Source organism: Pelecanus crispus, chromosome 5 (assembly GCF_030463565.1).
Source record: "Pelecanus crispus isolate bPelCri1 chromosome 5, bPelCri1.pri, whole genome shotgun sequence".
NCBI classification, from domain to species: domain Eukaryota; kingdom Metazoa; phylum Chordata; class Aves; order Pelecaniformes; family Pelecanidae; genus Pelecanus; species Pelecanus crispus.
Genome location: NC_134647.1, coordinates 2,052,512 through 2,080,316, shown reverse-complemented (window position 1 = coordinate 2,080,316; position 27,805 = coordinate 2,052,512). Strand labels below are relative to the sequence as shown.

At 40.0% G+C, this 27,805-nt stretch overlaps 1 protein-coding gene across 6 annotated transcripts; it reads right to left on the bottom strand.

Annotated features, from left to right (window-relative positions):
* Positions 1-27,805, bottom strand: PRPF40A (pre-mRNA processing factor 40A). Of its 6 annotated transcripts, XR_012831074.1 has the most exons (27): positions 27,749-27,805; positions 25,774-25,911; positions 22,660-22,740; positions 19,623-19,653; positions 19,379-19,401; positions 16,982-17,083; positions 16,769-16,879; positions 16,183-16,303; positions 14,864-14,888; positions 14,174-14,485; positions 13,157-13,265; positions 12,160-12,224; positions 11,371-11,535; positions 10,556-10,664; positions 8,941-9,091; positions 8,037-8,170; positions 7,530-7,644; positions 7,280-7,371; positions 6,988-7,104; positions 6,325-6,462; positions 5,541-5,636; positions 4,473-4,559; positions 4,288-4,384; positions 4,131-4,192; positions 2,829-2,963; positions 1,204-1,665; positions 1-1,070 (listed from the first exon to the last, which is right to left on the bottom strand). XR_012831074.1 is itself a non-coding variant. In XM_075711406.1 (26 exons), exons 1-26 carry the CDS (start codon positions 27,782-27,784, stop codon positions 1,573-1,575), a joined length of 2,757 nt encoding a protein of 918 aa, XP_075567521.1. In that variant the 5' UTR covers positions 27,785-27,805; the 3' UTR covers positions 1,154-1,572. The 6 variants fall into 6 exon arrangements, 5 of the variants coding, with proteins under 5 accessions (XP_075567521.1, XP_075567526.1, XP_075567522.1 ...); XM_075711406.1 differs by lacking the exon at positions 1-1,070 and having other exon boundaries at positions 1,154-1,665; positions 7,280-7,383; XM_075711411.1 differs by lacking the exon at positions 1-1,070 and having other exon boundaries at positions 1,154-1,665; positions 16,982-17,059.

Below are 27,805 nucleotides of genomic sequence, written 5' to 3'. Positions count from 1 at the left end.
CGCCGTTGACTCTGCTGCAGAACAGCGGTGCTGAAGCGTGCTCCGTCCGGGGCATCCCGTGAGCACCACAGCCGCTCAATAAAATAAAAAATAAACCAGAGGCCAGCAAGCTCTGCTGCGTACAGCGAGCAGCAGTTTGTATTTCAAAGGACTAATTTCAGTCTCAAACAGTATTCCAAAGTCCGAGTCGCCTAACTGCCCTAGCAAGAAAATAGGCTGACTCGGACCTCTTGGGGATTTATGCGCTGCAACAGCCGTCGTGGACTAGGAAAAACGCACAGCAGAGGAAGCTGAACTCTAAATATAGTCTTCAGATACTTTTTGCGAGCGCACGTTGCTTAAATCCAACAATGGGGAGATAGTAATAATTTACCAGAGCTGTACAGAGTATTTAAAACTAGAAATAAATACTAGTACACACTAGAAGACAAGGTTTAATAATTGATAAAAATGTACAAAAATACTCCGATCAGCGAGGTTTCGGAACGTGTACCACGGCAGGCAGCACTCGTCGCCGAGCGGGGCCGGCAAAACCTTCCAAAAAGCAAACTGGTCAGGGACAACCACCAAGGAGACGGGGCTCCAGCGTCTTCCTCCTCCCTTCCGACGGGACTTTCCGGACGCAGCTGCCGCTGAGGCGCAGCGGTACATTCTTCAGCAGGTTCTTAAGGCAACACGTTGAAATTCGTTTCCAATTCGATTTTTTCCATTTGCTGAAGGGGCAGATGAACGCTGGAGTAACACCCGTAGCTGTTCCGGCACGAGTTTAGGGGAACACGAGAGGCGGCCGCGACACGCAGCACCCTCTGCTGGCACTGCAACCAGGGCCCGTCACATTCCCATCTGCCGCGCTTCCAGGGCTTTGGAAATTTACCAGAAAAATTCACTCCAAGAGGGTCTTAGACCCAAATCTCAGCCACGAAGTCGCATCTTCTCTTTCGCACAAGAGCTCAACACCGGTTCGGCCGCTGACGCAGTTCACAGAAGAGCATTTCCAATATTAGATTTTTTTTTTTTTTTGCAGTACAGATCAAGAAATGGATTCGTTACTCCCCTTCCATTGCCTTCCCCTTTCCAAAAGAAAAACAAATCCGTAAAACAAATTAAACCACAGGAAACTATATTAAGAATCTCTTTCTAAAAAAAAAAAAAAAAAAAGAAATTTTATCTGCCTACGCCGGCCAGGAAAGCCCGCGTTACTACCTTTCTAGGAAGGACCCGTACTCAAGAGACGCTTTGCTAGAAAGGTGCCAACGCTTCCCCGGGCCCGCGGACAAGACCCAGCGAGCACGGGAACGCCTTCCGTGGTGGCGTTCCCTTCGGAGGGCTCCCGTCCTGCCGAGCAGGTCCAGGACGGACACCCAGCTTTGCGCTGGGAGTTGCGTTCGTTTTTCTAGATTTGATGCCAGGCCCGTAGGAATAGTACTTGAATGTATTTATGCGGTAAAATTAAAACCCACTGTTATTTTCAACAATGGAACTCAGGATATCAGAACCCACGTCCTGAATTAGACATTGTTTTTTTTTTTTTATTATGCCACAATGTAAACATATTTGGTATAAATAACGTTCTCATTGATCTTCATCCAGTTGTTCCAAAAGAGTCCTCCTCTGTTTTTCCAGCTCCCCTTCGCTCAGTTCGCTGCCAGAAGTATCCCAGTTCCCCTGCAGAGAGAAGCAAGGTTAGTGCTAAGGACGCCGGATTCTCCGGGGCTCGCTGGCGGCACGGCCGGCGCCCCGGCGTTACCCTTGGGGCCCTCTGCAGGGACACAGCCAGAAAATCGGGGAGCACGGGGCACAGCGGGCCGCTTAGCGTCACGCTAGCGAGCGCTGAGAGCGGCGGCAGTGGGGAGGGCGAGGGGGGAGCAGCACACTAAGGCAAGGTCCTCCCGCAGACCACGTCTGCTTAATCACGGCCGCGTTCACGTTCTCGACAGGAGGTGCCCGCGTCAGGCCACGTAATTGGGTTTTTCAAAGGCACCTGGAGGCCAAAGCAGCTTAATTTTCAGAAGATAATGTAAAAAAGCAGACATCTGCCCTCCCGTCTCCTCTTGGAAGGCGGAAGGCGTGGGGCATCGTCCAGAAAGACACCACCACAATCCAAATAACCAGCATGAGGCATGTAATTCCCCCCCGAAGAGACCCCAAAAGATGCCAAACTGAAAAGTTCACATTTTTCACTCAAACGCTTGTCTGCGTCTTTGAAAACACTGTTCTAAGCCTCTTCCAAAACAAGTTACACACACCAGCACCACAGCAAAGAGCAGGACTGCAGCCACCGGCACGCTCCCGCAGGACTTCCCTGCTTGAAAAGTGCAAGAATTGTGGAACTTTGTTCCACTGAGATTTTCTTCCAGTGTCAGCCTAGCGCCAGCCCAGCACTGCAACTACTAAAATTTTAGAATGCGGGTGCCACACGGTCACCAAAGTGTTTAACCAGCTGCGCTGCTCATCTCTTTTGAGATCAGTCTGGCCAACTGGATGGAAAAAGAACAGCAGCTTAGTCGTCAATACTACTCTCACAGCACGGACCAAACTTCAGTACTGCCTATAAAACAACGTGCCCCCTTCGCACTTTACATCAACGAGCAACAATAGCTAGTGCTTAATCAAACAGTCATTTCACACCTCAATAAAAAAAACACCACTAAATGAGGGAATGGGATCTGTATGATTAAGCTCTGCTTGAACATTTGGTCCTTTTTATCTACAAATGGAGCATAAATAAAGCTTTAGCACCTTAAAGTAAACCTAAAAGCTCGCATACTACACTATAGCATCCCACTGACACCCAAACCATCAGATGAAAAGGAAACAAGAAAGCTTACAGAATCTTTTCCAGGTCGTTTTTTAGTAGGAGATTTATGTTTTGATTCAGATCTTTGCCTAGCTCTATCCTTTTCGCTCTCTCTCTCTCTTTCTTTTTTGTCTTTTTCTCGTTCAAGATCTGATTCTGGTGAATCCTGTGTAAATAAAGGGGGAAATATTAAATATTAATATTCACTTATAGAATAACCACACCTCAGAATACTGACTTAATTTCAATATAGAACACATTAAACAACTGCTTAAAGCAGTTACTAATTAAACACATCCTATTAACCATGGCAGAAGTAATGAAAAAAAATTACTAAAGCGATTCAAAATGGAGAGGTTTCTTCAATACAGAAGCACTTTCACCCTTCTCAGTGCACGCGAAGACGGGGCGTGCTGGATGCCATGCAATACATCTCTCCCGTACACGATATCATTCATTCAATAAGATCTCTGGAAAGAGCGAAATCTGGGAAAAGCTTTTCCATTACGTGGCTGCTTGGACATACTTGATTGCTTTACTGTTGCTGGGCTTTTACCGGACTGTTAACCACGCTGTGAGGGACCAGGTGTCACCACTGTGCTTTTATTCCACATTTTATCCCAGCGTCACCAAGCTTACGTGACCCTGTTTGTGCTGCAACCCTTTAGCACTAGTGTCTTACTCAGTGGCTAACAATTAATATCCCCCCTCCTGGTGAACACTGTCCACTGAAGCACAGCTAAGTGCTAAAACATTACAGAAACAGAAGAATGCATCAGTTTTCAAGAGTTCTGCAGCCGAGTTCAGAGACTCAAACCTCTTTCTTTACCCAGGGGGAAACAAAAAAGTTTCTCTGGCCTCAACCAATACACAGAGTGAAAACTCTTTCTGCTCTTTATGTCCTTTTGATGCTCCAGTACATTCAATATCTGAGCTTCTAATGCAACCCTGATACTCGAGCAGACAAGAGGAATGATGCTCAGCATAAGGTGAAAGGACAAGACGGCTGGGATTCTTCTCGGCACTCCACAGTAAAAGCGAACACCAAGATTTGCCATGATAAACAGCAAATACCCGGCTACTAGTCCAGTCCTTTGCATCCGCTTGCTTGGTTACGGCTCAACCCCCCAAATTCAGCAGTCTTAGATGGTTTAATATTAAAGTGTGTGTAACAGGAAGTTATTATCTTGCCAATACCATCCTCCAGTCTGATCTCACACAGTCCCTGTTGCAAAGACAGCTGGATGATTACAGATACTTAAAAAGAATTCCTGAAACCATAAGGTGTGCCATATTGTACATTAGCCAACTCAAAAAAGTTAACTGCACTTACAGACTTATGTCTTCTCTTCTTGCTCTTTTTCTTGTGTTTTTTTGACTTCTTATAACTTCTCTCTGTAAACATACGGAGAAACAAAAAACCACCGATAAAATCAGAAAGACCCAGCGATAACAGTAACATTAATTTAAAACTGAAGAAAAACTCATACCAGATTCTGCACTGGAAGAACGCTCAGAAACTGATCTAGATTCCGAACGCTGCCTTTTCTTCTTTGAATGGCTATCATCGTCCTCAGACTCTGAGCCCTTGAGATACAAAACAGCGTGGTCAGCAAGACGACAGCATTACGAATAGTTACCGAAGCAGATTTTAAGACATCACGGAACACCTTACCGAACGAGATCGCGATCGCTTCCTGTGATGTTTTTTAGACTTTTTAGAATGTTTCTTGTTCTTTGAATGATGATGCTGACACTCGTGCTAGAGTACAAGAGAAGGCAAGCGTTATAATCGGTCTACAGGACACAGCAAGAAACTGTAATGGTGTTTCTTCTTAGCATCCACAAGGCATCTACTGCTAGCAGTGGTTAAAAAAAAAAAATCAAGCATTTTTTGTGTCAAAACCCATTAACATGGCAATACTGGTAGCTGTTTAAGTTGCAATAAGCAGCACAAAGAATCAAGGAAGCGTGGATGCACACAGCTTCTATTACCTGGATCCCTCTTTCAGTGCTTCCAATTAAAGCCCCTGCTCAGGATGGCCTAGAACATGCTGCGTACCTTGCTTTGCCAAATCTCAAATTCTGAAATTGAGCCATTTAAAATCTCTTACAAACTCCAGAAAAAGAAACAAAAAACCCAAAGAGCATGTGCTGCAAAATCAAGTATCACACTATCTAGGAAAAAAACAGCACCTTATTCAACAAGAATGACTTGTCAAAAGTTCTGCAGCTTAACTCTTGCTGTGGCCCATCCAAAAGTTAAGAATGAAAGTAAAGGACAAAATCCCTTTTGCACATCAGCAAAAAACTAGCTACAGTGGGGAAAAAAAAAGTACATCTGCAGAGCCTGGCAATGTTCTTGAAGTTTCAGATTTGTAGTGAACAAAACACGGCAGAAGTTTCATCACGTTTTGTATGAAATAAGAGCAAGAAACAGTTTTTCTAAAATAAAATGGGAAATTTTGATGCTAAATTAACTTCTGAAAATTCTTGTAGGGAAGCAGATTAAAAGAACAACTATGTATCAAGTAACGTCAAATAACTGTAATGTGCTCTTCAGTTCCTTACTTTCAAGCTGAGGTTTTAATATCCATTACTCTTACACAATGCACAATGTCCACTGTAACAGAAATCGGTAGAATTCTGTTAAATCCCCTCTCCCTTCCCACACAATTTAAGAGCCCATCAACTAGGAATTTTTTTGCATATTCTCTAGCCAGGAAAAAAAAGTAATAGTTACCTCTAGTACATGCATGAAATCTTTAAATATTCTTTTTCTTTCAGACTCCAGAGTGATGTCTTCAAACGCTGGTTCCTTCACAAATCTATCTCTGATCTGTAAGAAAAATGGCAATGAAATATTACTATGAAATACAGCCATTCAAAAATAAAAATAATAAAAAAAGACATGATTTCAGTAGTTGAAAAAGCCATTGTACTGTCACAAGGCTAAACTTTTTTTATGCCAGCTTCACAACGAAAATGGTCTTCAGTAAAACTAACAGATGGAGGCATGCAGAAATCAGACTGTTTTTTCCTGCATATGCCATTTAAGCCACGCAAGCTTGTTAAAGCACACATTTTTTATACAAAACATATAAAACCACAAGTTTTTATACAAAGTATACTTTGAGAGGAAAGGTTTTTAAAGGTTGTGTTACCAGAACAAAGTTACAGACTTTTAACTCAGCAGAGTGCTTTATCTCCATTTAAATTAAGCTTGAAGGCTTTGAGTGATTTGGTTTTTGGGGGATGACAGTGGGCATTTTGGGGTTTTTTTGTTGTTGTTGTTTGTGTGCAGGGGTTTGTTTTAAGTTGTATTCAAACAAAAGTATCAACAGAATGAAATTATTTGCATCGAATTTCAAATTTTACTGAAGAAATGACAATTTTTATGGGTCTAAGTCATAATAAACAGAAACACTAAGAGCTCAGCGAATCTAGGTTTACTTATAAAAGCTTTAGCGTGCAGGAGCCTGTTAAATTATTTGGAAAGACTTTCCTAATTAAGTGACAATACATACATCTTCCCAGACAGCGTCCAATTCAATTGGAGGAGTAGCTTGCTTCAACATACTCTTGAAGGCAGACTCTTTCCGCTTCATTTTGCGAGCTTCTTCTTTTTCCCTCTCTCTTTCACGGGCTTCTGCCTTTTCTAGCAGCTAAATCAAACGGAAGTTGTAAGGTCATTTGAAAGATATCAAAATGGAAGACTAATAATTCAGTTTAATGCAATTTTTGGAAAACCCAACGACAGTGCACCTTTAGAGTTTTCTACCAGTCACTTGGGCACACAGGAAAATTAACCAATTACTTATTCTTAAAGCATGCAACTGCTGTTTCTCCAACAGAATCTAAAATAGAGTTAATACATAACGTAAGCCAGAATTACAGAAACACACACACACAAAAATCCCTCATGAGAGAAGCTGCGTATAAATGAGAGAACATTACTTAATTCCTATCACAGAATTTCTCAAGTTGAAATGTTTACGTTTTGAATAAAGATATACCTCTGCAATCTTTATTTTGGGAACCGATGTCAGGATAAGCAACTCTAAAGCACAGCATCTCTCAAATATTACGAAAGTAGTCATAGCAATACAGTGAAAGTAAGTGCCAATTCTTGTTTTTACAAGAGATTTCGTATTACAATTTTCTGAACATTCCTATATATTAATACTTACACTGTTGAAAGCCAGCTTGATATTTCCTGCATCTAAAGTAGTAGCTCTTTTAGTTGAACTGATGACCGTAACAAAATCTTCAAAAGAAGTATTCACTTCAACCACAAATCCTTTATCCTGTAAGAAAATTGCTTCTTTGGCATCAGGTAAGTCAGGAACTCTTACTTCAGTGCTAACGCCCATGACACTAATGCAATGTGAAATCCCACCTCCCCATAGCAAAGAGTTCACTTGAATGATATATTTAGCAATAAAAGAAGAAACCACATAACGGAGCATTTTCCCCTCTCACCTTTAAGATATCTTTTATTATCTTCTTTTCATCATGGTAACGTGCTTTCAAGTCTTCAACATAGAACTTGAAAAGATCAAGTGCTGTTGATCCTGATGAAAAAACTAGATAAGTCAAAAGCTAGCTCTAATAAAAGAGCTGCATTTTTTTAAAACATTTAGAAAATATACAAATAACCCTGCTCTATTCTGCCCCAAATCCAAGACCTTCACCTTCCTGTCTACAGGGTTGGAAGAGACAGTATTCTTACCAGGCTGACCAAGCATATTAGTGAATCTGATGTCAGAGCTTATGGTTGGGTACAACTCCATCCAAGAGGACATTGAATGTAATTGTCCGTGCTCGTGCAGTTCATCTAAAAATAGCTACAAAATAGAAGGGAAACAGAAATTTGTAGTCACTCATCGTACTTTTACTTGGCTGACAGCTGGAATGGATACTCTTGATAACTGGAATTCCATTTTTGTTAAAATGCAATTAAAAAAAATCATTTTTTACATCATCATTTCTTCCTGCTTTCCTCCACCATTTACAATATTCCAATTGCATTTCCTTTCCATTCAAATCTATTTCCTCTTACCTTCCCCTACTCTTGCCCTTTCTGGCAAACAGACGTATTATACAGCAGACAAAATGCTACAACGTTGATAACTGACGCATTATACATGCCAATTCGCCTACCCTAAGAAATAAAAAAACCCGCAGAGAATATCTAATCACACAACATATCTAGGACACAAAAATAAAGTCCACTAACCTGGAAAGATTCTCTGTTTTTACGCTGCCGCCTTCTTTCTCTAAGCAAACTTTTCTGTTTTTCTTCTTCCTCCTCCTTTTCCAATGCCCTGATATGTTCCTCAAAACAGATCAGCGCGTCCTCCTTATCCATGTCTAGCAGCAGATAACAACAGAATGGTAAGAGTATAAATTAGGTTATTTCTTCCCACTAACTGTAGAAAGTTTCTTACTATGAGATAACAGTTACCAATTAATACATGAAGATCTGCGCAGCAGCAAAAACCAACCTGCCCCCACCTGGATAAGTTATCATTGCCAATACAGAGCACAGAAGCTTTTATGAGAAAAGTATTGTGGATGAGCACTCGTGCATCTCCCCGCATCACCACAGGTATCAAAAACACAGGACAGAGGTAAGAACACAGAGCTGCTTTGTTGAATGTTTTAGCAGCTGTGTAAATGCATATGCTGCTCTTAAAATACAGGATCAATTCATTTATAAGAAAAATGTGCTCAGAATGGAAAAACTGCCTTCTTACTCTAGAAGAGTAAAAACTTTATTTTTCTAGGAAGGCAAACACAGCAGCACCTCACTAAGTCTAGCAGACAGTATCTGCAACAGGATTACATTGTCAAATAATACTTCCAATTTCAAAGGCTAACAACTACTAAGCCAATTCAATCCCCACAAAAAGGTATCCTTTCCTTTATCATTAAGATGAATCAGTAATCATTTATCATTTTTAAAGCTGACATCTGTTTCCTAGGAACCAAACAAGACAGGGTCCTTTATACAGGCTGCTCCGCAGCTGTCATAGCGGCTCTGGACCAGGCAAGAGCAAGCCATACCCAGTCAGGAGCATTCACTGCTAAAGACAAATCCCTTCCCTCCTCCAAAAGCAGCGCATAGACTTTTTACGTACTCTGAAGTTCCTCATCTTCTGCAAATGTAGGATTGTCCATCAGATACTGCTGAGCCTCCGACCAAGTAGTACAGTAAGTGACATTAGCCATGTTATCTAGTATGTTCTTCAAAGCTTCCCAATTCCTCTTTCGTAACTGTTTGGCTTGTTCCTGAGGGGAAAATGCATTTTTTTGGGGGGGGGTTAAATGTGAGGTTGTATAGACAAAAATACATGACCACTCAAGTTTGTTCTCCAAGAAAACACAAAATTAACTTTTCATTTACATGTAAAGCAACGTAATACAATTTGGACCTGCACACAGTTTTTACATACTATTATTGCTTGCACCCACAGATAAACCATTTCAGTACTATTATCTCTGACTGTTCCCGTCTGACTGATGGGAGAAGTTTATGAAACGGTGCTCATCTTTTAGAGATACTGCTAGGAAACTGCCAGTACATTCAGTAAACAGCCAGTGCTGCAACAAGGTACTAGGGCCCACCGTGCTGTTGAAAAGCAGATCTAAACCAGATATCCTAATCACAAGCAATTTCTTAAGCAGTGCTGTTTGGATGGTTGGCCTCTTCCTGTTTGTTTTGCTTTTCTAGCAAGTGTGGACCTTAAAACTAGTCTCACTGAAATCAATTCCAGAAACAGTCCTGCTACGCAATTTGTTTCTCGTTGCCTGTTTTCCCTCCACCCGAGGATGTTGGTGAGCGCCAGCATCACTACCAAACTGCAGTGAAGATGAACTGACCAGATACAGTCAGGGCCAGGTCCTCACAGTTGGTATGCTACCGCTGAGGTTAAAGGAAACACAGCTTTCTGTATTTCTGTATCACAGCCCACAATAGTTTCACAGTCCAATTCAGAGCAGTTCAGAATAAAATCCATCATATAGTGTATTAAAATCATAGCAAAAATTAAACACATTGCAGAATTAGCAGCAACACATCTCAATAAGGACAAAGACCTTTCAAAGAAACTGCTATTGTATCTGCCATACAGGGTCAAGTTCATCTTGTCCACCAGCAGACTGCAATGAACTAGGGGAAGATAACAAGAGTGATCTATTCCTAGCATGCTCACCCAGTTTCAGACAGGTAGCTTTTCATGAAATTTTGATCTCCAAAACGTTACCCTGCAGCAGTTAGTTCCACAACTTCAGTTGTGTACTGTGCAGGAACAGAACTTTCAATAGTTTGTTTAGATAAAGGTTCATCACCTTCTGCCTGCTAACGTTATTATACCCCTGGTACTGTATAATGAGAAATAAGGAACAACTGTCTCCAACTCACATCTACAAAACCAGTGATAGTTTTGAAGAGGTCCACCAATGCTTTTTTTCTTTGTCCCCTTCCCCCATCACATCTTTCTAAACTGAAGAGTCCCCTCTGTACAGCATCTCAGAGTTGATCAACCTTGTCTCCCTTCTTTTCTTCTACCTCTCTCCGTTGGGAGTGGGCGTAACCTGACCTGTACCCTGTGAGCAGCGTATGGTTCACAGTAACGCAGCCACATTCTCCTTTGGTTCTCCATGCCTCTCCTACACACTCCTCCCCTTCTGTTTGCATTTTGACTGTCCCTGATTTACAGACAAGTGAAAAAAAGAGGTTTGAAATAAAGTTACCTTCTCTTTCTTAGACAGAAAAAACAAGACATCTTCATAAATTTCAAGACGATCGCGCTCAGATATTGCATTCCAGACTTCCATCTCCCCAAACATTTGTTCAGCTTTTCTGTACAAAAGAAAGAAAAAGCACACAATCATTTATTGGTGAACACCATTTATTGGTGGCTTAAATTGAACCACTGGCTTACAGTAATGTTAAATGAACTCTGTTAGAAGTACTAATGCTTTTGTATGACATAGCCCTAATATTCTGTCTTGGGCAACTCTTTCTGTGGCAGCCTTCTCTCTCTTATAAACAGAGGAAACAGTTAAAAACTAGAGCTGATGCCACTACACACTCCTCTCCATAGAAGTGGAAGTTCACCTGCAGCACATTACATCAGTATTTTTAGCTAAGGGCTAGCACATGTTCAGGCCACTGTTCCAGCAAACATTGTAAGAATTCAGATATATGAAATATTCAATGACAGGCTTATGAGATACACCTCCCTTTGGGCATGAACTTCCATGAACAAGCTATCAGAACTACTTTGTTCTTAACAGCAGATGTAATGTAAAACTCCTCTCAGTGTTATCTTCTATTTCTACTTATTAGAAGCTCAAACTATTATCATCAGCACACCACTCATTTGAGTTTTTTGCCTGGGTCTATGAAAATTAGTGTATTTGTGTTCCTATAAAAGTTTTAGTTACAGGCTTTTCCAGGCTGAGCACATACAGAGGTTAGCATTCACTGAGAACAAGCCAGCAAGATTTGATTATTAACTTGGCAAGCTAGTGAAGGCCGGAACTTCACTTAAGATCAATCTTACTTGTATCTTGTTGTGGATGTCATCTTTTCATGGTTTTCAAGAAAACGCTGGAAGGATTCTTTAGCTTCTTTGTATTTTGATCTTGCTTCTTCTTTCTCTTCCTTTTCTGTTTGCACTTTGTAAGCATTAAAGGCTTGCTTTTTTTCACTTAACTTTGCCAAAGCACTTCATATCAAAGAAAAAGAAAAACAACATCAGTTAGCCAAAAGGGAATTAAATTAGAAAAACCAAAGAGCCAAAAGAAAACAGATTTGAATAGTCCAGACTTTTGAGACAATTAAATATAATCTAAATGGCCAGTCATCTCACTGTCTCTCCCCTCAGGATTATGGAGGATCATTTCAAAAAAGCATTGAAAACAAGCACTTACTAATAAAAGCAGTTAATAATAAAGCACAAGCTACTATCATGTTTTCAGGTTGCATTTACACATTTCACATCACAATACTATTTTTATCATGGATATCAACCACTTTTCTGCCAATGTTTATAGCAGCCACCCATTTAAAAAAGTAACCTAGAAAGTCTTTAGCTCCGTCGTTGTAAATGCATGCTTTTATTCCCAAGAAAATAATTTAAAGAGCATAAAATACAACAACTGCCACATCTTTTCCAAATGCAAAATTAAGCCTAGGACTTGCATTTCAAAGGAACAAAGTTCCCTGACAACAGTACACGTTCACAAATGCACAAATATCTACTAAAACAATCAGCAGTTACATCAGTAAAGTCAAACTACCTGAAACGGTATTTGTGTAGAAGTGTAATGAGGAAAGAATCAAGCAGTACCTGTATCTAGGATCATTAATGATCATTTTCATAGCTTGCTCCCAAGAAGCATTGGATGGTACTCGCTGCAAAGACATTAAATCATTAACTAATTAGATATGGAACCAACATCCAATAATGACAGATTCCTTAAAAATAGCTTTTACCAAAAAAAGTGCACTACACTTTCAAGGTTAAGACACCGTTCCTTGTCACAATTTTTTTTTTTTTTACAATTTTATTAACAGTCAACATGGAAAACAAAACAAGGTACCTTGGGGATTATTGCTATTTCTACAATAAATTCCTCTGGAAGTTTGTCTACTATACAACTATATCGACTCACTAGACAAAACCCAAACAGATCCCATATATTCTGAGAGAAAACCAAAGCCAATCTCATTTTACTCCCATTTGATCTCCATCTTTACAACAAAGATAAAAAATTGAGGGCTCAGACAATCAGACAACACTTTTATTAGAAGTGTACCTCACTGTCAGACAAAAATATTGGCAACCATTATTTCCACAACACACATACAGATGTAGAATTACTACTTCATAGGGGAAAAAAAAGTCTCTTTGAATTGTACTAGCTTATGGAAACACAGCAAACGCTGTCCTTTTTCCGTATGGACCTTTACGCTGGCTGTCTCAAGCATCTAGTGAGGCTGGCTGTCAAACCACTCACTGTTCCAGTTTGATTTTTCGAGAAAGACCAGATTACAAGTTTGCATTACAGTGTGGGGATCACGTAAAAGGAATAAAATAAGAAAAAAAAATGAACTGAGAGTCCTGATGAAAACTCAACACCTCCCCGTTCACCCAAAGAGCTGAGGAAAAAGTTCAAACTGTGTATTGTTTTCGCTGCAGAGTTCTTTTCCCTCATTTTTTCTCTAGCACAAAAGCCCTCTTCCACAACAGTGAGAAATTCTTCACAGAAAAAAAAAGTCTAGCAATTTCTGGCAAAAGCAATTTTTGTAGTTCAATAAAGCATGAAGAATAGCTACTGAAATACCTTTTCCTTTAACAGTTCTTTAAACGCTTGCTTTGCTTCTTCCTTTGTATTCCATGTATAGGTTTTTTTAACCGGTTGGGCATCATCATCCTCTTTCTTTGAAGCACCACTATATACAAAAATCAATAATTTTATTATTTAAGCTTTTTTTTCCACCCCCCTAAGTTAGAGCCACTGAACAGTCATAAGCCACCATAATCAGACAGAATGAGTTTTTTAAATAGCAACTCAAAAATAATAATGCTACACGTGATAAACAGCACAATTTGTACAAGACACTTCCTTACAGACGCCATATACACAACTGATCAAAAAAGCAAACTATTTCAGAAAATTATTATAATTTGTGCAATTGGCTACCTGCTCAAGTTATCTAGAAATGATTCATAAAAATATAATGCTGAAATTTAGCAGGAGTGTTTATATATATATAACATAAAAATATAAAGGGGAGTGCCTAAAAATATGCCTCTTGCCCGTAATTATCTCCTGATGGCTATAATCCCTCACACTGTGTTTCGGTTTTGCTTGAATGATAAAAATCATAAGCTGTAATTCTCCACATAATCAATTCTCCATTATTAAAAACCAAAGGGCCTCATTTCTGGTGGAACAGATAAATATCTATTTGGCATTGCATTTTCTTCTAACGATAGCCAATTGCACAGTTCTGCAGAAGAGGAAACATACAGGGTAAGCATATAATGTTACCCCAGGAAACTCTTACAGCTATCGGAAAATTCATGAAATGTTCAAGCCCCTAATGTTCTCTGTAGGACTTAAGAGCTTTGGGAGAGGGTTGGCAAGGGGAGGGTGTTAATTTTTCTAAAAATGGATTTAATACTTCCTCTCTTTCTTACTCATTATTCTTCTCTGCTGCTATTGATGCATGCTCACGTTTCACTGAGGAAACAGCTAACTGTCAAAGAAGCCTGGCCAACTACAATTGAAAATAAACCAGATCCTACAAGAAATACAAAACTGCAGCAAAGCCAGGTGCTTTGTAATTTCACTTACTCTGCTGAAGCCTCCTGCTTGGAGTCGTCCGCTGCGTTAGCTGCGGTTTCCCCACTCTGCTCCTGCGCAGCAGGTGCAGAAGTTGCTTGTCCCTGTTCCTCAGCTGTGGCTGCGCCGGTACTCTCATTTTCTACCGCAGAAGAAGCTGCAGCAGATTCTGCTTCGGGGGCTGCTGCTGCTGCAGAAGTAGCAGTGGTGGCAGTAACCGCTGCGGCAGTTTCAGCAGCAGTCGTGGCTGTGGTGGTTGTGTTTGTCACTTCTGCTGCAGCAGCTGGGGCAGATGTTGCTGGGGTTGAGTCTTCGGGCTTTGTGCTATAGGTATCAAAAAAAAGCAAGTCACATACAAGCATGGGACAACTCAATGGTTTAGGGAAACCTGTCATTTAAATAAGTTAATAAACTACGAAATGAGAGGTTTAATTAGAGGTTACGAAGACCGTATTTCAGAAGAACACAAAACAATCGTAGCTCAGAGAAAAGAAATGCTTTACTGAAACCATTTATCTATGTAGAACAATCATTTCAGTTAAACAAATCTAGCATATATTATTTGAGTTTTTATCTATTAAGCCACTATTTGGAATGAAAAGCTGCAAGGAGAATGTTTTAAGATTCAAGGACTAGATTCCATTTTTAAGAAATGATAAGCAGCCTAACATAAAAAACATTAGCATACCATTAAAAACATACCTGTTTTCTTCAGCTTTAATCATTGCTAGAGAAGAAAGGGGAAAAAACAATCAAAACATAGCCTCAAAAATAGTTTACATATGCGTTGTAAAAAGTTACTGTTAACATGATTTAATAAAAGCATAGCTTTAAATATTTTTGTTACTATCGATAATTTTAATATTTGTGCCCTTTCAAGACTGACATCAAGTCAGACTAAAACAAAATTTAGAAATCCCATTAAATAAAGATTAGGGTATAAAAAAATGACTTTTTTTGGTTTAAAATAATTATTTTAACTTTAAAAGACTACTTTAAAGAACAGATGAAGTCAGGTTTACTAAAACAGATCTTTCCTTTTTTATTCTAACAGTCACTGATGCTTACTCTTCGTAGTACTTTTAAAATTCTCATTTCTTACTCCAGCTGATTTTGTAGATTTTTCATTAAGATCTTATTTCCCTTACAATACCAAACACAACCGTGCTAAAAGTGAAAAACAGGAGCACAGCATCATACGATGTTTGTACAAAAGGGGACACTGCCTTTATAATACAGAAGGGTATTAAAAAAATTAGTAATATTTTTGCCACATCACAGTTTATCAAAATAATTTTTGTCAAAAATGAAAAGCCAATTGATACCTAAGCAAATCCTTAAACACAATTTTGCCTTTCAGCAGACAGCCAGTACTACTGCTTTCAGTATAAAATGCATTACTGTTTCCAAAATTCTTCCAAGACACTGAAACAAATGTTAATTCTGACTCAATTATAAGCTACACCGTATTACAGAAGTTCAGCACCCTTTTACCCTGGTTTCCCAAGTGAATGAGGATTAGTACAGCCACCCCTTTCCCCCTGGTCTTCCCCCATCAACCTACACCCCTTCACAAATCCTACTAAGTTCCTACAAGTTTCCAAAGGTTTGGTGGCTAAGAGTCAAATCCTACAAGGGCTCTAAAATGAAGAAAGACTTGAAGCATTACCTAGCGCTAACAGAGAGCACGCACATGGCCCTGAACAAGGCACAGCACGTTACAGCCTAATTGAGCTCCTCTTCAGGGACACGAGGGGGGAGCTGACGCTGCTGCCACATAAATAGGGAAGACTTACAGGTGCAATGGAAAAAGGGATGGTGATGAGGGCACAGGAGACAAGACTGCTCCATAGAAACCTCAGACTGCGTTAACTCTGCTACATACACCTTATTTCAGTAGATTTCATTTCTAACAGAAGTTTGACTCCTATGCTTTGATACCGAATTTTTTGCCAGGAGTCATGCATCAGCCCAGCTTGCAACTCATTGCCACCCTCCCTACTCGTTTCTGTTAACATTACCTTCAAGATCCTCAAGCTCTTTAGGTTTTGCCCAGCGTGATTCCTTTGTTTGGGAATTATAATAGTAGGGCTTTCCAGAATCAGATTTGTACTCCTTCCAGGGACACTTAGACAACAATTGCTAATGGACAGAAAACAAAAACAGAAAATCAAACTTACAACAGTGTTTTAAAATTAAAAGCATAGCTAGAAGTGAGCCACAAACACTATGCCAAGAAATAACTTAAGGATCAATGAATACGAGGCGTATACTTTCCAAGGAAAATCCTCCCTAGTGATAACACACACATTACTTACCCAAATATTAAAGACTGTCACCTTTTTAATAAGAAAAATTTATCTAAAAATTGAGGAAAACTGTTGAGAGTTTTGTCCATTTGGCAGCCTCAAGTTCTACCAACACGAGCGCGATACAAACTTTCTTGCAACACTTCTTATTTGAAGAGTTTGCTCCCATTGCGGGGGGGGGGGGGGGGCAGGAATTTATATCAGCACAGCTATCCTCCTGCATGATAGTTATGCCAGTAAATTCTTGTGTTCACACAAACTCACACAGTACAGTAATCTTCATCTGAATTTAATTTACCTCAGCAGGTGTTTTGAGATCATCTGGCTTCTCCCACGTAGACTGCTTTGTCTCAGTGTTATAGTAATACGTTCTTCCATCAGGTGATTTGTGTTCTGTCCATGTAGATTTCTACAGAAAATAAAGGATACCATTAATGATGAACAATAATTGCTGACCACGATGCTATCAAAAGCCACTAAAAACTTAAATACAAGTGGAAAGCAGGTAAACCTGTTTAGAGTGCTCTTCATTAACAGAACTGTTGGTTGTGGCAGTTTGCTGGGCTGCACAAACTACGGGATGCGTTGTCTGAGGGCGAAACAAAACAGAGCTCTGAAAAGACATTCTGGTTAATATTTGTTTTTCATTTGAACATGTATATTAAATATACTAAGCAATTCAGCAGCAAAGGGAAGACAGCAAGCCGAAATCTAAACACATTTAAGTCAGTACTGTTTTCAAAAAACTACTTCTTTGTGACAAGAGCTATTAAGAGTCTCTCACACCCCCTTCCCATTCAGCAATCCAAGGCAGCCAATTACCATCAGAAAAGAAAGCAAAAGTGAATGTGATCAGACCCTAACACCTTCAAGTGAAAAGTCCCAGAAGTGAAGCCCACTGTTTTCAAAACAAAGAAAAAATTTGCTTCAAGAAGATTCTGACTTCAAGAGTTTAGTGCGTGAACTCAGGAGTACCTTCCTACTGCTTTTCATCGGCAGTTCACATAAACTCTCTGAAATTAGGACTAGTGGAATACAGCTTTAGCCATCTACTCTGTTTCAGTTAATGGATACGGCTGAGAAAAACACTTCCTTATAGGTCCAACTGCCTTGCTCAATTACACAGAATGCAAGTCTCAGAAATAAAAGGACAACTGATATTCACCAATATTTAGTAATTAAGCTGGGTACAAGGTCCCCAAATTTTGAAGCAACAACCAAAAAACTTACAACAGGGTATCTTGGAGGCCACATGACTATTTTTACAGATTCTGCCTCTTAGTTATCTAGCCACGCTATTTTCTTCATCATCTTAAGAACTAAAGGTAAACATCTGGGATATCTTCCAGAGAAGTAATTTAATACTTAGAAAATTTTAAATAGAAATCTGATAGCAACTGAAATTATTTCATGGTCATTCAAGGTGCCATGAAAGACAAATTTAAAATTTGAGATTACTTCCAGATGACCTGCCTACCTCAATACAAAGTTACATTAATTCACGATTCAGAAGTTTCAATATTGAGATATACAGCATCAGTTCTGTCCCATCAGCAATTCCCCATCTGATGGAAAGGTACTGAAAATCACCTAATGAAGTAAATGTAAACAGGAAGGTGGCTTGCAGGCCACAAGTTTGGCTACGTTAAATCACCTTCCATGCAACCTACCCAATATTTATTCTTATTTTTGCGTTCAAAAAACAGGTAGACATAGCACTTCGGGACATGGTTTAGTCTAGTCTACCCTTAACTGGTTTAGTGTGGACTTGGTAATGTTAGGTTAATGGTTGGACTGGATGATATTAAAGGTGTTTTCCAACCTAAACTATTCTATGATTCTTTTTAAGTTATTGAATTATGCTATGTCCTCACAAACACGGAAGGAGACACTACCAAAAGCAAATTTCAAATAAGGTCAAGACATCAGGGGCAAGAGGTGGGGGGAAAAGAGTTAAGCTAAATTACCAATGAGCAGCAAAACTGAAGTGGTGATAACAATTCTTTTGAAGTTAGTACTTTAAATTCTTCAAAAAACACAGTGATGTTTTCAAAATTGCTACGGGTAACCATATAGGCTATTCTCTTTCTATTGTTAAAGTGTTTGGTAACAAAACTCTCAGTAAGCTGACAATGCTAATAACGGTTCCAATAAATCACGCTGGACTGAACGACACCAGAACCTTGACCTGGCTTTCTCTGCTAAGCACAGCTGTGTCAAGGAACAGCAAGGCAGACTTCATCATCACCTATCGAATTCTGCCATACACATTGGAACTGCCAAAGCAAAATATTCATTAACGTGTAACAGGCAAAAAGTTACCCAAATGTAAGCAAAATAAAAATCTGCTCATAAACTGGTCACTGATATGGAAGGAGAAAGGGGGGAGCGGGGAAGGCAGAAAAACACAGAAAGAGGAACAACCTTCAATCTTCAGCGCAAATAAAACCCCAGCTCCACCCTGAGTAACTGTCTAGCCCACACTTGCAAAGGTTTAAATCTGAAACTAGTCAGCTTTAAAGTAACATAGGTACCTAGGCTACAGTTCACTTGCTGCTCAGGTAGGGCAAAAAGACCTAAAAACATCAGAAGAAACACCTCATATTGCCATCCTGCATACTAGAACAACTAGAAATACAGCAGAAATGCACAACTAGTTTCGTTCAAGCTTAAATTTCTTTAAACAACAAAATACTACATTCACACAAAAAGATCATAAAGACCATATGTACCTGACAAATAAGAAACACATTTGGAGCTATTAATTTTAAAATTACAGACTGACAGTCAAATAAGCTCCATATCAGAAGAAAAATAAGATGCAAGGTTTTCTTTTAAACCTGTAAAGCCATGTATGCACAACACCACACTGCTATTACAAACTTTTAGAATTTTGGTTTTCACTTACCTGAGTTCCAGGAGGTGTTACACCTAAAAAATAAAATTTAAAAAAGTTAATTCAAAAAAGGTTTTCTATAAAAGACTAATTACAGTGTTTGAAAGAAAAAAAAGTTTTTTTCTAGCAATCAATGAAGGTGTCAGTTACGGAAACACTAAATCACATTTTACAGAAAAGTATATATATTTTTTTAAAATACTTCACCTAATTTTGGTGAAATATTTTGAAATGGTAACAAATTGTTTATACTTACCTACTTGTGCATCCATACTGTTCACCCCTGGCTGTAGAAACAATCAAGAGACATTTAAGTACGGAGTGCAATGGTAATTAAATCATCAATAAATACAGTACATATCCAAACAAGTGCTTTCAGCAACAAAATGCTCTACTGCCTTAGATATGGATTCCTAGCTTCCCATTGCCCACTTAATTATTACTGCTCCTTAAACAAGCCATTAGGAACATCAAGCTACTTTTCAGAAAGGCAATATATACAATAAACTACACCAGGGGTCCCTTGCCATCTTTCCAATACACAGCTTTGTCTCCCAAATGAGGGGGGGGGGGGGGGGGGGTGAAGGGATTCTGAATTTCTGCTGGAGTAGCTTAGTAGGCTTCTGTAATAATTATGTGGCATGAGACTTTGAACATATTAGTGTTGAGTCCGTTGCATTCATAAAACCGCCTGCAAATAACCAAAGCTCTTACAGATACCTTTTTTGAAATTCTTTCAAACTAAGGAAAAAGATTAATAGAATCCGAAGAGTTTTCCCAATTTCTTTCTTTTTCTGCAGGCAAAAATATAGCTTGCAGGTTTATCTTTGCTAGGGTTTATCTTTCAGCTCTCTTCTACAAAGTTTATTAACAAAAACCTCCTCCAGTAAAAGTAAAATTTGTTAGAAAGATAAATCATATTTGATCCATTATGTTCGACATTACCCAATAGGACTAAACCAGGTGAATTGTCAACAAAACGTAGGCCTTTAAAGTGCATTCTGTGTATTAAAAATCTCAGCTACTGTGTGCATCCATACGCTCACAGGCATAAGTACTGTCAGTTAAGCAAGGCCATAGTTAAATTTGTGTCTCCAAACCCTTCTGACATGTTTCTTTCCTTGTGCCTATGTTTACTTTTCCAAATTCCATTCTAATTCGCTGTGTATTCCAAGAGCACTAATCTGACTGAAATAATACTTTTTAGGAATTACACTGGTTCTAATCAGCTTTCTGGAAGTAAACACTTCTGTAGATCACAAAACAGATAGTGACCCTGCAGAGGAGTGGTTTGAAAGACCACCACTTGGATGAAAGAGTCAAGACCAAAGCACCCTCTGACATCGGTATAAATCATTCAGCTGGCCTCAATGAGCTTTAGATCACATTTTACACTTGGAGAAGGTATTCTCCATCAGACAGCCAAAACTGTAAGAAGTCAATAATCTCATGAAGTTTACCAAGCAAATCATCAGGTCCGCAACGAAGGTCACGATTTTTCACTCACCTACAAATTATTTTAAGTTAGAAAGTGGTAAAATCATTCTTTTATTTCTGAATCACTTTCCAGGCTGCAGTACACACGCGACAGCAGAGAGGTACAAGAATGCTGCCGTGACAGACAAATGCCTTCTCATGCACACGCACAAAGCTGTGAGCTCCTGCTATCACTGCCAAGAGGGTTAAGGGCAAAATTAAAAGCTGAAGCCCTCTGCCATGCTACTTTGCCTCCTAAATACCATATATCCCCAGACTTAATTCAATCAAAATTTATTTCTAATCCCATATTAGAAAACCAAATGATCTGCCTTCTTGCCAAACTATGTAAAAATATACAGTAAAACTCAAAATTAAGACTGATTTTAGCACTGATCCCTCCCTCCCCTTTTAAGTCTCTCTTGGCCATAGCAATTCTAAGATTTTTCTCTGAAGGTCTGAAATTCTGTCAAAATTTTCCATGAGCATCACTTGTCAGAAATTCTTAACAACTTCTGTATGGGAAATGGAGGAAAATCACTAACACCCTTCCTACTTGGTAGCTTCTAAAATATTTAGTGCATTAGGAAGTAGCTACAGGAGCACAAGAACTGTCGTTCCCAAGAATTTGCCTTACTTTTACTTAAATTATACTAAGGCTGTAACATACACTCACATCTCCTTAAACAGAGACCAGCAGTGAGAAACAACTCGTAACTAACAGGCAGATTCTCTAGTGTCCAAGCACTAAAGTTTTTCTCCACTGTTAAGATAATTAACATTCTTTCTCTGCTACGAATTCTCAGTCTTCTAGCACATGTCAAGGTGACATTACATCCTTTTCCTAACAGTTCCTTCTCTACTTATTTTGCAGAAACTTAGTATCTTTGTGATCTTTCTCTCATTACTCCAGAGGGTGGATGGACCGCTTAACACAACACATCTGGTTACACACGGCATATTTAGTAGATGATTTAAAGATCTCTTTCAGCAAACCCTTAATGAAAAAAAAAAAAAAGTGGAGTACTAACCAACTTATTTTTTAAAATAATCAACAAAAGCAGTAGCAAAGGTTTTGTGCTTAGCACTACAGAAAAATTCAGAGCTCTACAAAGATGAAATCTGACTTAGGGATGTGGTATCTGCACAGTAAGAACATAAATAATTTATTTCTAAATTTAGGTGGAAAGAACTGTCTTTAGGTGGATCTCCTACAGTTATTTTAAATCTCTGAAAAGATTATGTTAATAGGAAAGACATTTAGCCTTTTCCACTTCAGAGACTTCATCTGCAATGTCCGTTTACTATTCCCTCTCCCATTTCCACCCAAGTAACTTCTTCATACCTTTACTGATTTCAGCAAACTTTACTCAAGATCTCCAATACACTGAATTTCAAAAACATTAATGAAAATCAGAAATATCCTAGTTGGACAACTAGCCCTCCCTCCAAACAGACAGAGCTCATACTGGTTCCTGCCAAGCTACAAGCGGGTGAGGGACAAGGGAGGAAGGCTGGGGTGCAGGAAGCATCATGGGAAGCAGAATCCAGACAGAAAAAGAGGGGAAAAGCAGACAGATACGGAGAAGAGTTTAAAGACTGATGAAAATCCACAGGACACCAACTATCACTAGCTCTACCGCTCGCAGAAATCTTTTTTTTTTTTAATAATTCAAGAGATAGATAAAACTTCATTGCAATTAGCAATACCTTTTTCATAATCCAATTCAAGAAAACAAAGGCATATCCATACTGAAGTAACGACAGCAACTGACATAAGGCCCTTTTAAAACCCAGAAAAGTGAAGTAAAACTCACCGGAACTGTAGGCTGCATAGCAGCTTGAGACATATGAGACATCATCATTCCAGGCATTACTGACTGCATCATTCCAGGCATCTATAATTAAATAGTATTTCAGATATATTTTATGATATTTTAAACATAGAAGAGGAGGATTCTTGTCTTTTTATTTAAAAACAGTTATCTGGTACTATTTTTAATCCAAAAAACCCCTTTTAAGCACTTGGCAACAAAAAGTAAGATAGGTTTGTAGAATTCCGATTCCTTTTATCACAATCCTACAAAATCAACATTAGGAATAGCATGTCTACAGTATTCCAAAGTCTGATATGAAATATGAATAAAGAATACCATTTAAACTGCAAAAGAACAGGAGCAAAAGGTAAGATGTGTGATCCGTTAACAAGCTATTACTGAAATCCTAAGTTAAAGTAGGAAAAATAAAGGTTGGGAAAGATTTCTGCAAAATTCCAAGGTTGCACAGAACAAACTAAACAAAGGAAAGGTAAACTCAGAGTCTAAGATTAGTTCTGCTCACATTTTTTTTGACACCTTTCAACCTGTCTCCCTTTCCTCTTACCACACAAATAGGAAGAAACACTTTACAGGGACACTAGAAGAATGAATTTCTGCAAACAACTTCAAGATGAAGAGAGCTACTGAATTTAAACATCAAAGGTCTAAAACAATTCTGAACTTTTTTTTTTTTTTTAAAGGTCTGGCTGGGGAAAAAAAACAAACCTTAATATAGACATACAATATTAAACCATCTAACAGTGTGAACTTGGTAATGGGGACACACCACAGTACAAAAGTGAAAAGTTTGAGTCTAGACTTGTATCTGAGTTTGTTGGGTGGTCCAATGAGGCCAAAAAACCACAGAACTGCCACTCAGATAAGCTAGCTCTTGCTCAAATATTTTTGCTTATAGTCTCAAAGGGATCCTTATGCATAAGTTATGCATGACTGAAGTGATGCACTGAAAAGATGTCAAAAACGCTACTGAAAAAGTGTTTAATACCTCGCATGTTTCCCATTATTTTTGCTAATCCTGGCTTTTAAGAACTAATGAGCCATACAAAAGTGGCTAAATGAACACAATATGTAACTTAGGTCATTACGAACATGAACTTTCGGCTACTCATCCCAAACAGGTCTCCAGAAGTCAACCCCCTTCCACCTTTCGTACCTTTATTGTCCTTGGCAGGCTGGCCAAGTGACCCCATCCCCCTGTATCTTCAGGGAGCATCAGGTTACCACTCTCCTCATCTTGCATCTCGTGCGGAGAGAGGGATATGTGGTAGGGCTACTGCTCCACCCTCAATCCACAAGGTTTTCTTGGGAGGGTGAGGGAGGAAGGAAAGACTGGAAGGCGGCCCCTCCTATTCCTCGCCATCCTGTAGAAGCAGGAGAAGAAAGCACTCTTGCCCCACCGCTACTTGCGACTAAGGGGGCTCTGAGTGTGTGAAACTTCGTAAAAGCCCTGGCTCAGGTCCTGAAGAAACCCTGTGCACCGCTCTGTCTCTGCATAACACTAACCCAAAGTCAGCAAAGGAAAAAAAATTGGGAAGGAGGGCGAATTCTTTTCCACAAGACCCTCCTCTGAATGATGCTGATGGGGCATCTGCTATTCCCTATGCAAAGCACCTGTCCTAAAGGGGTTCACCTCGGAAAGGAGAAAACAAGCTACAGAACATCCTGTCCTGCAAAGCCTCACAAATAAGCCTCTGGTATCTGCTGGAAGGAAGAGCTTATCCTTCAAGGAGACAAGCCAACACGAGCTGATACTTCCAGCACAATAGTTCTGGTGTGAGAATACCACCATCCTGTCCCATCCTTAAGGCTGTAGGGTAACCGAGCCTCTAATCTCCTCTCTGCCAGGCCACCTATACGGAGCTTTTCACTGTACATCTTCCAAAAAGCCCCAAGTTCTCTATATTGCTCACTAAAATATTAAAGACTGAACTATTCAATATATGAGAGCGAGAACAGTGGAACAGAAGCTACAAAAGAACTGTTAAGTAGAGGAATAAAACAGAATTGGTATTTAACTTTCTAATGAACACACACCAAAGCTCACACTACTAGCTAGCATGTTAATGGTCAAATCCTCCTCATCTTCTAAAGCTTCATTGTTTTTTACACCAGAAGCTCTAACAGGCTGCAAAACCATGCTGAAGAGATTCCTACCCAAGCCTTCATACACCACCTAAAAAAAAAGCCAAAAAAAAAAAAAAAAAAAAGACACACACCCTAAGGTGCTGCAAAGGAAGACATTGATCTGCTAGCATGACCCTGTGGGCTCTTCTCAAAGAATTAATCTTTCTTGCCATCCTCTGTCTGCTCCGGTCCAGTTGATGGCACTCAGTTTCTACGTATGCAAACCATCATCACAAGTAGTATCACTAGAACATTTATTATATCCAGAAAGAGAACTGCTGCTTTTAGAAGTTCAGAATTTAATCAGCAACCACACAGGAAAGGATCTTCGCTTACTGAAAATAAAACTTTTAAATGTGCAAAAAGCACGGATACAATTCTGGCTACTCTACTTGTCAGCCCAGGTTCACACCTGTCAATCCGAACGGCCAAGTTTATTTTTCAATCACATGACACTAGCAACAACTGTATATACACAGAATCGTAAACCACTCCCTAGGATTCAAGAAGGAATTCTGCAAAAATTCACAACGTAATTATTTCTTCCCTTGCATCTCCCTATAATTTTCTTCTGTGTAAACGTAAGAGTTAGGCAAGAATTAAAGAAACATGAAGTTCTCTACCATTACCACCTCTGAAAAGAACCATTACTTTATGTTTCTAGTATGTATTAGTAAGACAACCTTACTTCTTCAAAATCTAAAGAAAACTAAGAAAAAGCTTTAATGAAAAACAAATTATGGATTCACACCTACTGCTATTTACAGTTACACATGAGGTGCATCAATTACCTGTTACAAACGAGAAGAGTTTCTGCATGGATAGAACTGTGGCATAAAATATCGTGAATTATTAACCTTACCACGTGCAAGCTGCTGTATGAGACTTACCTACCTCAGGGATTACCTGACATCATGATGGGAAGAAAGAAAGGAAAAGAAAAAAAAAAATCTCATAAAACTGCCTTACCTGCCCCATTGGTGGTCCTCCCATGGGGGGCATCATCTGAGGCATCATACCGTGTGGAACTGGCGGCATATTTGGCGGTCTCTGACCCATAGGGTGCATTCCCATGGGAGGATAATGTGGCATGCCTGGGTGTCCCATCTGAAAAACAGCAACAAACAAGAAAAATCAGCATGAGGCCAACAATCCAACCCCCCACAAAAGCATTAATAACAAAGAGACCCTCAACACTGAACAGAAAATGATTTGGGCCACTTTAGATTGATACTGCAAAACAGCAGGCAATGTCGTTCGCTCGTCCAGGTCCTCTACAGCCAGAGTTAATCATAACTAACAAAGTCATTTAAACCTTCAAAACCAACATCCAAATAAAAAAAACCCTCCATAATCTTTCATCTTATGGTTTGTCACAGAAAAACATACTAAATTTAGGAATGCAACTATTTCTGCAAGCTCTTCCATACAATCATGATTAACACAAGTAACCCTGTGGCACGAAAATCAATCGGAGAAACAAACTGTCTTCTACTCCCAACGTCTACATCTGAAATAACTTCTACACTGACTTCCATCCCCATCTCCGTGTTTTCCTGAAAACCTGAATCCTAACGCTTGGTATAGTCACACTGCCAGTACAAAAACAGATAGAGACATTTTTTCCTGTTTAAATTACCAAAACATACTAAAAGCTTTCTATTCTAGTCAGAAGCAACAACTCTAAGAGTACCTTAGGATAAACACTGGAAAGTATTTTTCTTTGAAGAACATATAACTTAAATGTATCACATATTTCTGTGTGTGGGTAAGTGCTCTAGTTTATAAATACAAAAACTATTCTTAAGCAAAACAACATTTTAGAAAGGTCGCTAGCAGAAAATAAACACAAGTGACTCTTCTTTTTGACCTTTTCAAACCAATTTTCCTATGATTTTTTGGTACCGGAAGACAGGAACACTAACACTAGCTGAAGCTAGGCATGGGCTGTTCATGCAAAGAAGTCGCAAACAACTAGAAGGGTCCGAAATGTCCGAACATAACATTTGACCCCCCGCCACAGCCCCGAGTCTCACAAGACTGAACGGAGGGTGTAGTGAGGTGGGTGTTGGTCCCTTCTCCCAAGGAACTAGTGATAGGACAAGAGGAAATGGGCTCAAGCTGTGTCACAGGAGGGTCAGATTGGATATTATGGTAAATTTCTTCACAGAAAGAGTGGTCAAGCATTGGAACAGGCTGCCCAGAGAGGTGGGGGAGTCCCCATCCCTGGAAGGGTTCAGAAAACGGGCAGAGGTGGCACTTGGGGACATGGTTTAGTGGGCATGGGGGTGTTGGGTTGATGTTGGACTGATGATCTTAAAGCTCCTTTCCAGCCTTAACGATTCTGTTCTAGTTTTACTTTCATTCAAACACAATCCAGCCAGCAAGCCAGGAAACATGAAATTAATTACTATTCTACCCTTGACTGGTTTAGTGGTGGACTTGGTAGTGTTAGGTTAATGGTTGGACCGCATAATCTTAAAGGTCTTTCCAACCTAAACAATTCTAGGATTCTATGACTCTAAGACACGCAACGACAGCTTGCCTGTTTACCGAGTCTCCCCAAATACGAGCAATGCTTCCTCAAAAGCCTCCTCAGAGGCGCAGCCGCCTTTTCCGTGGCTTCCTGAGGGAGCTGCTCGGCGGCGCCGTCCCTCACCTGGCAGCCCCTCCGGGCCGGACGGCGGGAAGGGCAGCGCCGAAGCCTCCACCCCCCTCAGCCCCACACCCACTCGCGGCGCTCCACAGCAACGCGCCGCCTCCGGAGGCGGAAGCCCGCCAGAACCGAGCGCCCTCGCAGCTCTCCCCCGTTCTCACGGCAAAACCGGCCCCGCCGCAAAGGACCCCGGCCCCAGGCACGGCCGGCAGCCCCGGACCCCGGCGGGGCCGGGCCGGGGAGGGGAGGGGAGGGGAGAACCGGCCCGCCCGCCGCCCCCACACTCACCATGAGGGAGCCGCGGTCGACGCCGCCGGGCCGCATCGAGGGGCTCAGCAGGCTGCC

What these genes read in the sequence shown, in the direction of transcription:
- PRPF40A (XM_075711406.1), bottom strand. Translation starts at nt 27,784, where the DNA reads ATGCGGCCCGGCGGCGTCGACCGCGGCTCCCTCATG. An exon ending in AGAGCTTGAGGATCTTGAAG is followed by an intron (nt 14,889 to 16,182) that starts GTAATGTTAACA and finishes TTTCTTCTCTAG; the next exon opens with CAATGATTAAAGCTGAAGAA. An exon ending in AGCGATCGCGATCTCGTTCG is followed by an intron (nt 4,385 to 4,472) that starts GTAAGGTGTTCC and finishes TTGTATCTCAAG; the next exon opens with GGCTCAGAGTCTGAGGACGA.